The sequence below is a fragment of the Crinia signifera genome, chromosome 11, assembly GCF_055691185.1.
Source record: "Crinia signifera chromosome 11, ASM5569118v1, whole genome shotgun sequence".
NCBI classification, from domain to species: domain Eukaryota; kingdom Metazoa; phylum Chordata; class Amphibia; order Anura; family Myobatrachidae; genus Crinia; species Crinia signifera.
The window spans coordinates 38,553,588-38,572,050 of NC_139227.1; the positions used below are offsets into that span (position 1 = coordinate 38,553,588).

General features: G+C 45.9%; 1 protein-coding gene across 1 annotated transcript in view; it reads right to left on the minus strand.

Moving 5' to 3' along the window:
- Positions 1-10,264: 10,264 nt before the first annotated feature.
- The window catches only part of SLC9A5 (solute carrier family 9 member A5), a 97,321-nt gene continuing 89,122 nt past the window's right edge, over positions 10,265-18,463 (minus strand). Inside the window, exons 14-16 of the mRNA XM_083164768.1 lie at positions 17,260-17,329; positions 16,906-17,028; positions 10,265-15,809 (exon numbers count right to left, since the gene is read on the minus strand). Coding sequence (XP_083020894.1) covers positions 15,337-15,809; positions 16,906-17,028; positions 17,260-17,329 — 666 coding nt within the window. The 3' untranslated portion in view covers positions 10,265-15,336. The remainder of the gene's footprint in view (positions 15,810-16,905; positions 17,029-17,259; positions 17,330-18,463) is intronic.

Sequence of the window (18,463 nt, forward strand, 5' to 3'; positions counted from 1 at the left end):
TACCAAAGATGAAACATGGATAAAACACAAGGAACCAGTGGAGCACCCATCATTTGGAGCAGACAAATATATTCCACTTGCTATCAATAACTAATGAAGAACAAACTTTTTGCTAGATTTAATCTCCATCATCGAATCCATAAAAGCGGCTCCTGGCCAACCCTAGGCTGAAGCTGTACAGGAGCCAGGCTATACAGAGACTGTGCCAGGCCATATAGAGGTCTGTCAGAGAGATGGCAGCAAAGTAAGTAATGCTTCCACAGACCACAAATCTCACCCCAATTCCTTCTCATACAAAAGCCCAGCCTGACTTCCAGAATGAATGCAGCAGGACAGGGGATCGGCATATCCACACATGTCCGGGTCATAGACCTCTGAGGACTGAAATCACTCGTACATTAATATTTCTCTGTGGTTAATGGACTGAGCGAGTTACCAGGTGCATAATTGTGATCTCAGCCTTTCCTCGGCCCTGCCAGACAGATCTATATACAATGACAACATTCATAGAAAGGGTCCCCACCCCCCGAAACAGCTGCTGGAATCATCAAACACTTCCAGCACTCACAACTACTAGCCCAGGGTAACAAGTGGGGGATCCCTATAGGTGGACACACTGTCACTGACACACAAACACGACATGTGTGTAACACCAGGGAACCATGGCAAACAGTAACGCACATAATAGTACAGTAATCCTCTGTGCCACAAGCTTGGGGCAAGAAGGTCTATCCCACAGAGCTGACAATCCACTGTCAGAAGTGTTAACGTGTGCCATTTATGGATTATTTTATTTATATATACAGTATATACATATATATAAATATACTTACTGTAGATATATAGATACACATACTGTACATACATGGGACACTGTTCTCACTGTTCAGGGATACACACACACACACACACATATATATATATAGTAATAAGAATGATGCACAATATTGCATAGAATGTATATATGGATTCATGCACATTATACCTTCCGCATCCACAGTCACAGATCCCAGTGACAGCTTCCAGAGTCCCCAAACTTCAGACACAGAGGCTGAGGCTGCTGGCGATCCGACAGTGCTCAGCACAGTGCTGACAATACGCCAGCAGTGACTGTGTAACTGGAGAGGCAGCTTTCTCTGTAATAACTGCAGCACTGACATGAATCAGAGTCAGCTCCCCCCATCTACACTCACTGCCTGCCCTTCTTGGCATCTGAGCCCTCTGCCCAGGGACACTGCGGGAGTGGGGTACTAGGACATCTGACCGGGGACACTGCGGGAGTGGGGTACTAGGAGCTCTGCCCAGGGGCACTGCATGAGTGGGGTACTAGGATGCCTGTCTGGGGACACTGCAGGTGTGGGGTACTAAGACATCTGCCCGGGGACACTGCGGGAGTGGGGTACAAGGACATCTGCCCGGGGACACTGCAGGAGTGGGGTACTAGGAGCTCTGCCCAGGGGCACTGCATGAGTGGGGTACTAGGATGCCTGTCTGGGGACACTGCAGGTGTGGGGTACTAAGACATCTGCCCGGGGACACTGCAGGAGTGGGGGACTAGGAAGTCTACCCAGGGACACTTCGGGAGTGGGGTACCAGGACGTCTGCCCGGGGACACTGCGGGAGTGGGGTACTAGGATGTCTGCCTAGGGACACTGCAGGTGTGGGGTACTAAGGCGTCTGCCCGGGGACACTGCAGGAGTGGGGTACCAAGACGTTTGCCCATAAGGAAAAATTGTTGGCAGAGTTGTAGCTAGGTGTCATGGTGCCCTGAGCAAGGGTATGCTTCAGCGCCCCCTATCCTATACTGAGGGCGTGGCCAGCATGTGCGGTCATGTTACATTTCAATAGAAAACATTAGGGAATTGGATACGGGTAGTTAGTTCATAAAGGTTAAATAGAACACTGAATCCTCTCCCCCTCCAAATGAAGTAGTCTATTTATCAAGTCAGTTCTACGTAGCATTATGCAGATTCTACAGTTTCAACATCATTTTGTGTTTCCGTGGTAATAGCTTAATGCAGGAGATTACATATTTCCGGCAAAAGGCTCGGGTCACGGTCCCCTTTATTATCAATGGGGATTAGAATCTGACCCCCATGTACTAAACTACAAAAATCAAAGCTTTTCAAAGTTTGGCCCCTTAGGTTTACACCCTCCGCAGATGCTGTAAACTGCTTTATGCTTATGGAGGCATATTTGCAGGAGAGGGATCTTACAATCCCTCTCCCACAGCCTTCAAATACTAACACTGTGTGCAAGTGCAATGCATACCTCCCAACTCCCATGGGCAGGAGCAAGTGGGTGGAGCCAGCACAACCCCTCCGACCAATGCTCCACCCCTCTAGCTGCACCCTCGCCCTCTTTCTCGGCAGGTAACTGTTTCTCACCTGTTGGGAGGTAGGGCCGTGCCAGATTTCCCCAGAAGAGTCTATCACAAATGTAAATGATTCTTCCGTTGTAGCTGGGATTCAGCAGGCAGGAATAGCAGTAATGACAGCCACTGTCCCTTTGAGTTTTCTTTAGTACATTAGAGGGGAGTTCATGACAAATGAAAATATCCAACACAATACAGATGGTTAATTAACGCGGCATTGCTCCTCCCCTCATTGGATCCATATTGCACCATTCAGACAGCGCTGTAAGTCAGCAACGCTAACCAGTACGGTTACAGCACTGAGGGGCAGATTTATTAAGCTTGGTGAAGTGATAAAGTGTCTGATTTTTATCACCAACCAATCAGCACCTAACTGGGAAGTTACAGGCTTGGTTTGAAAAATGACAGACAAGAGCTGATTGGCCAGTGATAAAAACCAGACACTTTATCACTTCACCAAGCTTAATAAATCTACCCCTCAGATCTTGTACTGAATTATCTTTTCAACCTGATTGGAGTTTGTATGTTCTCCCTGTGCTTGTGTGTGTCGACCTTTATAATTTGTCAACCATTACAATGTCGAAATTTGTCTTTTGGCGTCAACCTATTGACAATCTATCTAGACATCATCGACTTATCATCCGGGTACTATGTGCTTGTCTCTTAACTACTACACATTTATATAGAGCCTGCTGATTAGGCAGCGACACAGAGAATGATGGGTTAAATGACTTAGAAGCCAAGGAACCTTCTAGCATGTTATTATAGTATGAGGGGAAGCCAGAGCACACGGGTAATCCCATGCAGTAGGTCAGTCAGGTGATAATCTGCGTGACCACGATTAATAACCAGCGTCTCCCGAAACCAGTCCTCAGGGCGCTATAAGGCTGGGTACACACTGGAAGATATATCTACAGACGGTATCAGGTCAATTGATTAGGGATGGCCATAGTTGCCTTTGCCATCAATGGTTGCCATAGATGGCAAAAGTGCAAATGACCATCGATAGTGTAGAAGTATACAATGGATGACCATCGATGTTTTTATATATTGATGGTCATCCATTTGCTTTGAAAGATTGGCCTCTGATCCAATCAAAAATACGGGGGCGGGGCTTCACGGGTGTCGGGGGCTGAGCTATGCTCCGTGTCCCGGCCCCTAGTTGAAAAAAGAAAAATGAAACTATTCAGTTAAGCCTGACATCGATGGTGGGAAACCATCTGGTTCTCCCCCATCGATGTCAAAACAATTTTTATGCTTATGTTTTCTAATCATCGATGGTCGATGGCCATCCCTACAATTGATCTACAATGTCTAGATTGACTGTTACGATCGACCGCCCTTAGTCGAACCCGTCTAGTTAGACACCTGAAGAGAGTCGACCGCGTCTGGATCTACAGTAACGTAAGTTAGACGCCAGCATTAGAGCGGTCACATGGTCGAAATTACTTTTTTTGCATTTTTTTAGGTGCAGAATGTCACAGGTCGACTTGGTTTATATTTTACTACCCAAGTGGACATAGGCCCTCATTCTGGTTCACTCGCAAAGGCAAATTCTATTTTCAAATAGACAAAACCATGTGCACTGCAGGTGGGGGCAGATGTAACATGTGCAGAGAGAATTAAATTTTGTTGGGATTTTACTTCAGTGAGATCTATATTGCAGTGTAAAACTAAAGCAGTCAGTATTTTCCCTGCACAGAAACAAAATACCTCACCAAAATCTAAATCTCTCTGCACATATTATATCTGCCCCCCCCCCCCATGTAATGCTCATGGTTTTGTCCATTTGAGAAGGAATTTGCCTTTGCGAGTGAACCAGAATAAGAGCCATAGAAAGAGATTATAATAGTGTGCGAGGGGACACTGTGCACATATACAGTGTCCACGGGGACCCCAGTGACATTCGGCACCAAAAAAACATGAAAAACTCACTGTGAGTCATGCTTGTGATGGCATAGATTCTTTGACTTATTTCATATAAATGTATTTATTCAGAAATGAATATTCTATATATAAATATTTTTATCTATATAAATCAATTTATTAGGGAGTCAGAAGCTTAACATGCAACCAAATGTACATCGTTAATCACGGTCACGCAGATTAGGAGATCACCTGACTGACGTTCTGCCTGGGATTACCCTGTGCGCTCTGTCTGGGTAGGGATCAAAGGAAAGACAGTGTCCAGGGCCAACAGGTCGACATTGACAAAAGGACAAGCACTGCCGACCTGTCATCCGATTCCACCTCCTGGGATGGGGAGCAGTCAAGCTTTTTGGCGCCCAAATTCAGTCCGCAGTAGATTGCACAGACTGCAATACCCAGTGTCATTGGGAGCGACATGTGCGATAGTAACAGGAGCCCAGTAACTTTCACCCATCGGTACAAACATTGAAATATCGCATCAGAAAACAATTGAATTCCCTGCAACATGTGAAAAACCAGGCAGCCTAAAGCCAAAGTCTCCTTCCCACACCACAAGCATCATATTCTACATGCCAGTTGTAGAATGCACATGGGCAGTATGACTGGCGAAACCCTGAGCGCCCATACACGTGTTTAACAACATTACAAGGGGAGCTACATGTGTATTAGCCTAGGGCAGCTAGAACCCTTCATCAGGCCCTGGTACCATTGATAGGTAACTTTGATGGTGTGATACCCTCTTCAAGAGAACCATTGATGGTTTCACCCAGCGATGGTCACCCCTGCTTTACAATTCAGTAGTCTGTGGGCCAATAACAGCCTGGGGGTGGGGCTTTGCGGAATGTTGGGGGTGGAGCAAAGCTCAGTGTCCCAGAACTTTGTAAAAAAATACAACAAAACATATTAATTGCTTGTACTTTACTGTTGGTGAGAAATCATCTGGTTCTCCTCCCATCGATGGCAAAAGTATTTAGCATTGGTCATATATTTGGCACACTCATTCAAATGTAGATTACATATTGTGTACATTATATATACAAAACAAAGCACACATTACATTATATACAGGGCTCCGAGATACTGTATCTATTGTACCCCTATAACACACTTGATCCATCATGGGTGGAATGTAATGCTAATCCCGAGTTTGGCGGCGGTGTGGGGTGCCGGTGGAAATCTTACTTGTAAGTGATTGCCCCTTTAAAAAACTTCCGGGTTCAGCCGCCACTCTGCACTGCCGCCGAACTTGGGTGGCATGACATCCCGCCCCAAATGTGCATTGCCAGGTGGAATATGTTCTACATAACTGGAGGTAAGTCCTGGGTACATAAAAATCCTACCCAAGCATAGCTTACATTGTATGCATTGGGATAAATGGGCCTGAAATAAAAGACCCCTAATGGTCAGACGTGGTAGTGCAGGGATCCCTAAATATCTGACTTTTCCAGGTACTTGTAATTTCCATCCTAAATGACTGTTGTCCAGTAACCCAGAAGGTCTTGGATGTCCATACTTCTAGGACACACAGTCACAAACACTTATATCGTAAATCCACCCCGCAGAACACAATGATGTAGCTCACAGACAAATATTGCAGATTGGCAAGACCTACAGTAGGTCCGAAAGCGACAGACTTACCTGATTATCTCCAGCGATCACAATTCCCGGCCCACACAAACACCCAGGCGTAGCACATCCCCAGACGGTGCAAATCGATGGGGACCCGAGCTTTCTCTGCTCAGTTCTTTTAACAATGTGTTCCCAGGGACTGTAACACTCGGATTCTAGATCAGCTCTGGGAAAGGAGGGTGTTTGATCCAGACTGCCCAAGTCAACACTGCCAGCTTTGTGCAGGTGGTGACAAGGTATTTAGCAAGTCCTCTGTGAATGCCGGGGATTTATATCCACACACTGAGTCAGAGGGAGGCCGGGAAAACAGTAATCAGGTTACCGGTTCCTTGTGCTGCAACCTTTGGCTGAACTGCCAACCCCACCGGCGGCTGAAGGGTTAAGTTACCTGGTCTCACCTGTACCGTAGAATAATTTATTTCTCTAATAAAATAAAAAAATTTTTTTTTACATTTAGATATTTATGACGACAGCAGATAAACAAACAAAACATTGATTTTAAAGAGCGATTAACGTGAACAAGGAGCCTGCGCATATTACATGCAGCCATTTTCAGCGTTAAGCTGACGAGGAAAGCCGGCAAATTACAATGAAGGGTCATGGTAGTTTGGTTCATTGCCCTGGCAATCCTGGGCCCTATCCCACAAGCACTTTGTCATAGTGGAGGCAGCCATTCACATTAATTCACGCAGACAACAGCCAGTGACACACCATCGTGCAACAGGGGCGGGGCTATGATGAGAATAACAGTGACTTTCGCCAACAAGGCCCTGCCCACTTCTCAAGAAAACATCCTTAAGTTTAGACTATTCTTCCAGGACTCTGGGAGGGGTCCATGAAATTTGGGAGTAGGCAAGCTGTTAAGAACACATGGCCTAATTCATAAGCACTCGTCATTGATTGTATTCGGTCCGTGGGCCGATGGTACAGGTTGCCCTCTGTGCAAACACCTCGGTGACCAAAGTGTCTGCACAGAGGGTCTGCACATGCCCAGAAGGTGGCAATAACCTGCTCGCTAATCAGCAAATGTATGCTGCTTAGTGTGCAAAGCTGAATCAGGCCCACAGTTTATTAAATAATTACCAACCTGTGACATCACGGACACAGACACCTTGGCCCTTATTCTGATCGGTGCGGATATATCCGCGTGCGTTCGGCCCGCCGATGTTTTGTGTCTGCGCATGTGCAGAGGCGTCTCTGCGCATGTGCGAGCGGGGCGTACGGTCAAATCCCGCATGATATGTGAACACTCCGAACAGGGGGTGGAGAGGGGCGTGAAGGGCTATTTGGGCTCATTACCATATGCATACGCCCCGCGTTTCATGGGAGTTCCCATGCAAACGCTGGGCGTACGTATGGTAATGCGGCCGTGACGCACGTGTAGGGGGCGGACATATGACATTGCCGGATGTCAGCTGCCCGCCCAGATCCCTGCTTTTGCACGGAAAAATGTCCGTGTGGTCTGAGGTTGCGTGAGCTGGTGGAGCACTCGGTTCTGCATTCGATGGTCTGCGACCATCGAATGATGGGGGAGGTTCCCTTAGATGGAGGAGGTGTATTCCGTGAAAAATACACGTGCGGTCCGTTCGGACAGCTTCTTACCGCATACGGACGGAGTTGGCGATCCGTATGGAAGGCGGGGTTTCGCACGCACGGTCCTGGCCGCATAATCGGCTCCGGCCGCACCGATCAGAATAAGGGCCCTTGTGAGGTCAGCGACAGGTGTGCTGTAAATTTTCTGTATCACAGAACCTAGAGCATTTTTTTAAGGGTTCGATTTACTAAGCCGTGAATGGAGACAAAGTGTTCGGAGAAAAAGTACCAGCCAACCAGCTCCAAATTCCTGTATCACAGGCTGTGTATGAAAAATGCCAGTTATGACAGAAAATGTTAGCAGATGATTGGTTGGTTAAGTTATCTCTTTCCACTTTATCTCCATTCAAGGCTTAGGGGCACATTTATCAAACCATATTTGCAGCTAAATCCCCGAAAACACCCGTTTTCGGGGTGTAGCCGCAAATATTAAGTATCCCCCAAATGTATCAAAGGGGAACCACAGCAGGAATCTCCGATCCCTGCTGCGATCCCCCCTGCACTGCCACTGGCCGCATCCCCCATAGGTTTCTATGGGGGATGCAAAGCTGCCCGATGTATCAACATCGGGCAGCCCGGCTTCGCATCCCTGGGCTATCGCCATTCTGGGATGGCGATAGCCCATTGTAGCCTATGGCTGCGGGATCGCACTGCCGAGCATGGCAGTGCGGTCAGTGGGGGTCAGCGCATAACCGTGCATGCGCAGACCCCCCTGCTTCCGGGTCAGGGCTTCACAGGGATGGGCTCCTTTCGGAGTCCTGTCCCTGCCCCCTTCCATTGATACATCCTGGCGGTATTGCACAATACTGCAATGCGATGTCCGGCGATGTCACCGCACTGGCATCACTCTATGATGATAAATGCACCAGTTAGTAAATAGGACCCTAAGTCACCTTTATAATGCTCCACATTTTTCCTGCATCTCTGGGGTTACCATCCCCTTTGCTGGCTGCTCCAATCATATTCCAAGATTTAATACACAGGACCTCTATGACTGAGATCCATCCCTATATCATAAAACATTGCTAAGATGACACTGATGCAAGGTCCCTGCAGATCCACAATGCCAGCGAGTTATTACTGCAAGCTTGCGAGCAGGGCCCTCTGACCGGTTTGATAGTCTGTAAATACCCGGTCTGCTTTATCACGGTTTCCAATTGTAAAGCACAACGGAATTTGATGCGCTATATAAGAAACTGCTAATAACTAATAACAAATTACAAACATACTGCCCCGATACACAACAGTTGTTTATTAGATGACATTGTTAGCTGCATTACAATCACTTATTTGCAGACGCAAACTGAAACGGCGCCTTATTCTATAATGCAAACATTAGGGCTGTGCGCGCTATAAAAGCCCAGTACTGCCGCCGTAAAACGGGTTTACAAAGTGCTGTCCCCCCAACCCCTTTATCCTGAGACCACTCCCCAATTATACCCTTTAGTTACCCAAACATGCAACCCCCCCACAAACCAATCACTCTTCTATTATTGTACTTCCTGACAAACGCATTTCCCCGCAGGATGCTGCTTTTTGTGACCAATGACCATAAACAAACTGAAATGCAGAAAATTTGAAATAAAACAATAAAATGGAGATGACGCTGGACAGAGACAGACTGAGCAGAGATGAATCACTAGGAATTACAGCTAAATGATATTGCATTAGGATAAGCATTTCCCAGTGCATTCCACCTGAATGAAATACAATCCTATAGTATGGTTTGGAGTCTGACTGAGTATCTTCTGCAAACAGAAGTCATTTTGTGCAATTTCTATAGAAACGTATATGATCACACTGTATAGTGTGTGTATCTTTACGTGAAAAAAAGCAAATGCCCGATTTATCACATTGCCCTGTGGTAATCTACCAGGGTGATCTATATGTACGGGGCTGCGTACCACTTGTGGCACCTTATAAATAAAAAGATAATAATAATCCTATGCCTATTTCTGTGAGGTAAAATCACCCCTATGGGGCCGGCTAGAGGTGCATGCAACATGGATTCCCCAGATGAGACTTGCGCTCAGCGCCTGAACATACGACTCGCAATAAGCGTGTCATCTGGGCAGTTGCCTGGTAGGATAGATGGGGGAGGGGTATGGCCTCTATAGGGTTAATTTATCATTAAATATTTGCATCAAACTCCCAGAATTTTTTTTATGGAATAGACGCAAAAATTAAGTATCACCCAAATGTATGAATTCAGAATGGGAAGCGGTCATCTATTAGAATGAACTTAGGTCTACAGTCATTAGGTCGACCCCACTAGGTCGACTGGCAGGAAGGTCGACCTGACTTAAGGTCGACATGGGCCAAGGTCGACATGACTTAAGGTCGAATTTGCATAAAGGTCGACATGAGGAAGGTCAACTGGTCATAAGGTCGACATGGGTTTTTCACTGTTTTTTGAGCCGACATGTGCCGACAGGCGGTATTTCATGCCCTACCATCCACTAGGGCGTGGTGGGAGAATAAAATAGTGTGCCGAGCGCAGCGAGGCACCGTGCCCGAAGCATTGTGAGCGAAGCGAGCGATGCGAGGGTCCGATTCTCATTGCCAACTGTGTCCATGTCGACTGTGTCGACATTCGGATCAAAAAACAGTGAAAACCCCATGTCGACCTTATGACCAGTCGACCTTCCTCATGTCGACCTTTATGCAAATTCGACCTTAAGTCATGTCGACCTTGGCCCATGTCGACCTTAAATCAGGTCGACCTTCCTGCCAGTCCACCTAGTGGGGTCGACCTAATGACTGTAGACCTAAGTTCATTCTGACAGATGTCCCGATTCTATTCAGAATATACAGTAGGTTTCTATTGGGATGTGATGCGTTCAGATTGACCAATCTCTGGACGGCATAGCATTCCAGAGCTTGGGGACTGCAGCGAATGTTATCTTCAGATGACGCTAGCCCGCTGTTATACATCTTGCAGGATTAGTTGACGATGGCTGCGGCGTACGCGTGGTTAGTTGACCATGCAGGATTGTTTCGGGGATTGACTCTGCAGGTCTAGAGTGATACATCTGGGCGGAACAATCACATACTGCAATGTAGAGCACCAATATCTTGCCCAGATCACGCTGAGTATGCAATTATTGATAAAGTAGTGAAAAGCCCATCAATATGACGGCTTCTGCAATGTACTTTCACTTTGAGCTGTGACAGTTTTTGGACCACAAAAGTCCCTATCTGCTCCTACCTCCAATCTCTGTCTTCACAGCTCCCTCCCCCCATATCCAGCAGAAACAGATCAGTGTCCTTGCAAAAATTAGCTTTCACTTTCTGTTATGACATCTTTTAGCACACAAAGGAGTAACTTGGTCTGCCAAGTGGCCTCTAGTGGTCGCTGGCGGTACTTCACCTCATAGAGGTGAGCAGTAGTTAGCCTATATACATATATTCTTTATATATATTTATTTCTGTGTACACAATATGGCCGCCTTGCATGCAACTCTTAAACCGTCCCCTATTTCTCAGAATCGGCTGGGAATTTATGAATTTCTATCCCAATGAAAGCTGGAAGAATCTTTAGGATTCGAAAAGAACAAACTTTCTGTAGACAAAAAAGGTAAACAGAAATCAGGGAGTTTACAAAACAGTCCTTTCCCCACACTGAAAATGCCTATAGAATTATGGGGGATATCCGACTAGCAGCGGTAATTTAATGCCGTTCATAGGTTCACCCAGGGCTATCCTATTAGCCTTGCTGCCTGATCCCCAATATCAGCACTTATCTAGGGGGTGTAGCCCGCGAATCCGCGATAACAAAAGAATCTAGGAACTTATCCTGAAATCCATGTGTTATTGCCCAAAACTGGACTTTTATTTGGCCAAAGAAAACAGACAGTAACCGGATAGTCCGATAATGACCATCGGTCGTATATCGCTCTATCAACCTGTATATTCAGGCGAAAGTGCTTTGGGACTAATAGGACACCCCCTGCTTAGGACAGATACTTTAAAGTAATGGGTTTAGCTCATCGTCTGTTACATATATAGTTACATAGTAGGTGAGGCTGAATAAAGACTTGCGTCCATCTAGTTCAACCTATGTTTATAGTAGTTTATCCCTTGTTGTATAGTATGTTCTGATATTTTAAAGACAGATTATGTTACTTATTCGTACCCGTGGATGTTTTTAACCAATAAATGTTTATCCAACCTTATTTTAAACGTATTTATAGTGTCTGCCGACACCACTTCTCCAGGAAGAGAGTTCCAAAGTTTGACTGCTCTGACTGTAAAGAAATTTTTTCTTACAGATGAACAAAATCTTTTTTCTTGTAATCTAAACTCGTGACCTCGCGTCCTAGATTCCTTTAATTTTCAAGAACACAAAGTAAGTAAGTGACGAACCACACTGAGTACAAGTAAGGTTTCCGTAATAAAATACCAGCTATACAAAGCTGCAGATGAATATAAAATGTGCAGCCTGAATCCCTATGGGTCTCCAGAGCCAGATCATACATTCCGGGTCGTATGACTAAAAGGGGTACAAGAAATGACCCTCCTCTGTTAGCCGTGAGGCCACTTAAAATAGATCTGAACCCCCGACAGAAAAGAAGGGATTCCCCGAGCTGAAAGATATACGGTAAAAGATGTGCAAAATATCCACATCGCTCACATTTGTTATATAAATTCAAATAAAAATTATTATATAAAAAAAAAGATTACATTTTCTATATAAAGGTAACATGACAGGTCATCATGATGAGTAAAAAGGTTTGCTTGGCAAGTTTCACACCTATTTTGACAAATTCGCTTGGCACTCAAAGGTTCAAAACCAATGTGATGACCTTGTTTATCTCAGCGGAATTGCGAACGCAGAAAAAACTGTGCGAATGCTAAATAGGTCCCCCGTCTATTTATATACTACTGAGGACATCTAGCATCAGGCAGCAGACAAGACAAGGGGGAAATAGGTCATTAGCGTTATCATTATGTAATAAAGAGTCACTAATAATATTAGACTTTAAAGCTTCAGGTGACAAGATGATTACTAATGTGTGAAACAAGGAACTTTACGGAGACAGACCGTACTGGAATAAATACTGTTCTTAATTAAAATGCTACTGAATATGTCAGCATCATATAAATAAATGCTTAGAAGCAAATAAGTTAAAAGTGTGAGAAAGGGATAAGAGGCCTCCGCTTTTTGCTTGTGCGGAACATTCACCAATGTCAAATTCCAGTATAATCAGATAGAGAAGCAGCTTGTTCTGGTGCTTTTATATAGGAGGACCTGCCCATTCTAATTATTAGGTATCGCTATCCCCATATTTGCATTGTAATCATCCATTGAAGAGCAGGGGAAGAAACTAATCTATGTCAAATACTGTGTATTGCTGGGCTGAATTATGTACAGTACATACTGTATAACAATATTCGGTACTTATGTATTATCTGGGCTCCCATGTTAAATGCACCCCATTTTTTCATACCCCTACTATCCAACTATGCATGGAGTTGATTTTATATAGTGTGGCGAGCGCAGCGAGCCACCGTGCCCGAAGCGTGGCGAGCGCAGCGAGCCTCGCGAGGGGACACGGTCTCATAAGAAAAACGGGAGCCCAGATATTACATAAGTACCCAATATTCTCATCACGAGCTCCTTTAATTTCCCCCTGCAGAAGATTACTGTTGTGTCATAAATGAGGTGTGTCTGTAACAGAGCAGGCACAGAGGGACTGACACTCTGCTTTACTTGATGGTATGAAAGTGTCCAGTTAAACAGTTCACATGCAGGAGATGAGTGATGTATCAGTGAGGACAGGGATGGATGCAGCAGGAAGCCACAGACAGAGAGTTATATAGTAGGAGGAGCAGGGTCCCCAGCAGCACAGAGTATATCAGGAGATGAGTGATGTATCAATGAGGACAGAGCTGCATGTGACGGGCAGTGACATGATGGGAGGAGGGGAATGGAGACAGCAGAAAGTCACAGACTGAGAGTTATATAGTGGGAGGAGCGGGGTCCCCAGTAGCACAGAGTATATCAGGAGATGAGTGATGTGTCAATGAGGACAGAGCTGCATGTGACGGGCAGTGACATGATGGGAGGAGGGGAATGGAGACAGCAGAAAGTCACAGACTGAGAGTTATATAGTGGGAGGAGCGGGGTCCCCAGTAGCACAGAGTATATCAGGAGATGAGTAATGTGTCAGTGAGGACAGGGCTGCGACATGATGCGGGGAGGGGAATGGAGACAGAAGGAAGTCAGAGACTGAGAGTTATGTAGTGGGAGGAGCAAAGTCACCAGCAGCACAGAGTATATCAGTAGATGAGTGATGTGTCAGTGAGGACAGGGCTGCACATGACAGAGGCAGTGACATGATGTAAGGAGGGAATGAAGGTAGCAGGAAGCCACAGACTGAGAGTTATATAGTGGGAGGCGCAGGGTCCCCCAGCAGCACAGAGTATATCAGGAGATGGGTGAGGTGTCAGTGAGGACAGGGCTGCATGTGACAGGGGCAGTGACATGATGGGAGGAGGGGAATGGAGACAGCAGAAAGTCACAGACTGAGAGTTATATAGTGGGAGGAGCGGGGTCCCCAGTAGCACAGAGTATATCAGGAGATGGGTGAGGTGTCAGTGAGGACAGGGCTGCATGTGACAGGGGCAGTGACATGATGTGAGGAGGAGAATGGAGACAGCAGAAAGTCACAGACTGAGAGTTATATAGTGGGAGGAGCGGGGTCCCCAGTAGCACAGAGTATATCAGGAGATGAGTAATGTGTCAGTGAGGACAGGGCTGCATGTGACAGGGGCAGTGACATGATGTGAGGAGGAGAATGGAGGCAGCAGGAAGCCACAGACTGAGAGTTATATAGTGGGAGGAGCAGGGTCCCCAGCAGCACAGAGTATATCAGGAGATAAGTGAAGTATCAGTGAGAACAGAGCTGCATGTGACAGGGGCAGTGACATGATGTGAGGAGGGGAATGAAGGCAGCAGGAAGTCAGAGACTGAGAGTTATATAGTGGGAGGAGCAGGGTCCCCCAGCAGCACAGAGTATATCAGGAGATGAGTGATGTGTCAGTGAGGACAGGGCTGCATGTGACAGGGGCAGTGACATGATGTGAGGAGGGGGATGGAGGTAGCAGGAAGCCACATACTGAGAGTCATATAATTTAAAAAGCTGTTGACTCACATAAAGATGTAAGAAGATTGTGGTGTCGAACTCACCTCTATGTAAAACAGACTTCATACATTATTTCCGTAACAAAAAGTTCCTCCCTCTCTGATCAAATAATGGTTAAATTCTGTTGAGGGTGAAATAAAGAAACATACAACTATATAGGACCTGTTTCCTTGTCAATTCCTGCAGAGAATACTTAGAAAAATCTTCCTAATGAAGTCAGGTCCACAAAGTGTATTAACCCCTAAACTTCCCCACGGTCTGCCCATACAGACATGAAATGTAAACAAAACTTTCATCACCGTCACCGCGGGGTGTCGGCGGGCACCTCAAAATATATGTGCCGTTAATACCAATAAAAACCTCAATCACTGGCATCTGATCTGTGTACTCGGAGTGTTACTGTGAGGTTTGGTTACCGAAACTTCAATAAAAACCAGCTCCATGAATGAGATCACATTACTGACTCTGTAGAAAGCTTGTTGTGCTCAGCACACTTGGCAAATGTACTCCAATAAAAGCATCTTCCACCTTACGGCAGATGCAACCCTGACGGTTGTACTTCTAGGTCGGGGGAAACTTTGGAAGACCAGCATCCACAACATTTGTCCTGATTGGCCGGATTTCTGGCATACTATTAGCCAGACCTGATCTAGCCAATCAGCATTAGATTTTAGAAGGCCGATGAAGCTGCAGTAGTCTCTTACTATGGCTGTGTCTGGTGGACACCGGACTGAACCCAGAAGAAAAGTCTCCTCTAGGCATTAAAGGCTGAAGTTCTTGCTCCTGGACGGCTGCTGGGTCAAAGTGACTTTTCACTCCTTGCGAGGGAGAGTTGCTAAAAGGGAAACAGCTACAGGTCTCTGGCAGGGTCTGAAGGACGGGGGGACTCCGGGAATCTTGCTTCAAAGACTTTGTTCCCTCTAAGTGACAGTCTGGAGCAGGTGGAGAACCGATACTGTCTAGTGAGGAGATGCTTTGCTTCCAGGACCTCTGTAGGTCCACGGGGACTATTTTTGTAGTCTCGGAGGAGATTCGGACGGTGTTCTCATCCGGTTCCCCCTTCCATGGGAGTACTTTCTCAGCCATGGTTGGTGACGGAGGGACGATTCGTGGACTTTGGCAAACTCCCAACTTTCCTGTGGATATAAAAGTTGTATCAAGAGGTCACAACTGATGGGCATCTCAAATAAAAAAACAAAGATCATTCTCCAATGTGGGTTCAATATGATTTCATGATATTGAATATTCTGACAAGCATTGGCTGTATATATATTTTTTTTTTGGGGGGGGGGGGGGGGGGGGGGGGACATCAGTGTTTTGACTTGTCTGCCAATGGTTGCCAGTTTTTTTGACCGTCAACATTTTGACTGTCGGTAAATTGACTGCATCCCTCCGGCGTGTATATATAATGCATGTAGCCACTTGCCTATGTAGAATAAATAGATGCCAAAATTACTATTTCATAATAACGAGTTTAAATCGCAGGATGATCATCCAATGTATCAATAATGTAGGTCTTCCTTTATAAAGCTATGTACGTGTGAATCCCCAAACTGACAATGGATACACATAGATACAAACCTATGATTGTCCTGGAGATGTTAAATAAATGATACAATACAGTATATCACAGTATAAGTTTTAAAAATAGCAGGCTAAAGCTATAGGCGTAAAGATGTTTTAAAATAAAAACAAAGTGTAAAAGTAAAATAAAACTTGTAACCTCATTCTGGTGTTGAGCAACGCGTTTCATGGACAACGCCACTTCCTCAGGCAGTGATTTCTCCAATAACCCGACTGTGTTACTCATGACTTAAAAAGGGTTTAAATCCAAACTGTAAACTTCTATGTTGTAACACAAATTCCGCTTCTGATAACCGTACTTTAGTCATGTATATTACAAAGGGTGTTAATATGGACTGTTTCTACATTTTATGTGCTTGCATGTTATTTTGTATATGTAGCTTCCTGTCCACCCCTTAGCTGCTATTACCAGCACAGTGGAAGGAGGGTTCCTCAGGATGAATCAATCCCTCCGTAAAATGGAATGTGCTTACGTGCTGACATCTTACAGAATGGATAGCATGAAATAACAACATGATGGAACAAAAGCATTCATGGCCATCCGTCCGTTCACAGGTCAGTGGATCGGCACGATGAGCCCTGAGGATTGCTGTGATGACACAGGCAGATGAATACCCAGCAGAGTCCGGTCTAAAGCTCTAATCTTACCTGATAATTTAACACCATGGAGGATCTCATCTGTTGCTCGAGCCACAAAGGTTATACCCTCGTCCTCCTCCACCTCCACATCCGAGCATTCTTCTTCCGAGTCAGCGGTCACCACTATAGATGCTGAGCGGAGAAACGCGTTAAACAATGATGGTCTATACTGGGGAACCTCAGACTAGAGCATTACTTTGAGAAATATGGCCACTGTCATAGGAGCTTTGATACGAATAATGATAAACTTACTACAGGTCTTTTTTTGCCAAGGATACCCAATCCTATAGGCACACTTATTACCCTGGAGATGAACGGTCTACTTACACTATACGGATAGAATGATTGGGTGTTAGGTCTTACCGGTGTTTTCCCAGCTCACTACTTTGTTCTGTCGTCCATTACGGGTCTCTAGCTCCATACTTGATCTTCTCTATGTACAAGGATTACAATAAAAACATAAAAGTATTAAAATAAAAACACACTGATTCAGGTCGCTTCGCTCCCCTGTGAGTTCGCACAGGGGATCCGATATGTAATGCCGGCGGTCGGAATCCCGGCGGTCGGAATCCCGGCGGTCGGAATCCCGACACTAAATTCCCGACCGCAGAAATCCCGACATGGGGGGGACGTGAAGCGCCCCGCCTTGCGGGCTCGCTGCGCTCGCTGCGCTCGCCACGCAGCGGGCCCGGTGCCTCGCTACGCTCGGCACGCTATTTTATTCTCCCTCTATAGGTGTCGTGGACACCCACGGAGGGAGAAAGTTTCGGGATTTTGGCGTTCGGGATTCCAGTGTCGGGATTCCGACAGCCGGGATCCCGACCGCCGGCAAATTGACTGCATCCCCGCACAGGGGAGCGATGTTTAGCGACTGCAAATTACTTATTTGCCAGCCCGTTCGCACCTAGCAGTTTCATTGGCGTTCCCATGGAAATGAGCCGATGATGCGGGTGGCGAGGGCGGGCAGCTGACATCAGCGGTTGTCAGCTGCCCATCCACTTCACGCACAGGGACGCCACAGATCTAAGAGCGCTGTAGAACTCATTCTATGGTCGGTCGCGCTTGCACACAAGGCTTTGAATGGATGTTTATGCTAAACATACATTGGTGTGCGGGGAAATAGGCGTGCGAGGGGGGGGGGGGCTTTAGAGAACCAGAATTACCCAGACTGTAAACTCCTACATTCTTCAAATGGCTCCTGGAGAATCAAGCAATAGTATGTCAGATTAACGGATAGTCTTCTCATAACAGTGACTGATCTTTGCCTTAGTCTTGAAGACCATGACTGTGACCTTAAATCGTTCCTATTGGTAACAATCATGAAGTAGCTGTGACTGGATAAGGGGATAGTTGCAATATTGTCACTGGGCTCTGGAAAACTATTAAAAATGGTGAGCAGGGTGGGCTCATCTGCATATTAGCAATCATGGATTGGGTGCATATAATAATATCATATACTCCTACCTAGTCCAGAAGGACAACCCCAAATTCAAGAGCCTCCTGAATTTTCCAGAAAAATAGGCAAGTATGCCTAAGTACATTGAGTTCCTACTTCGTGCAGGCATCC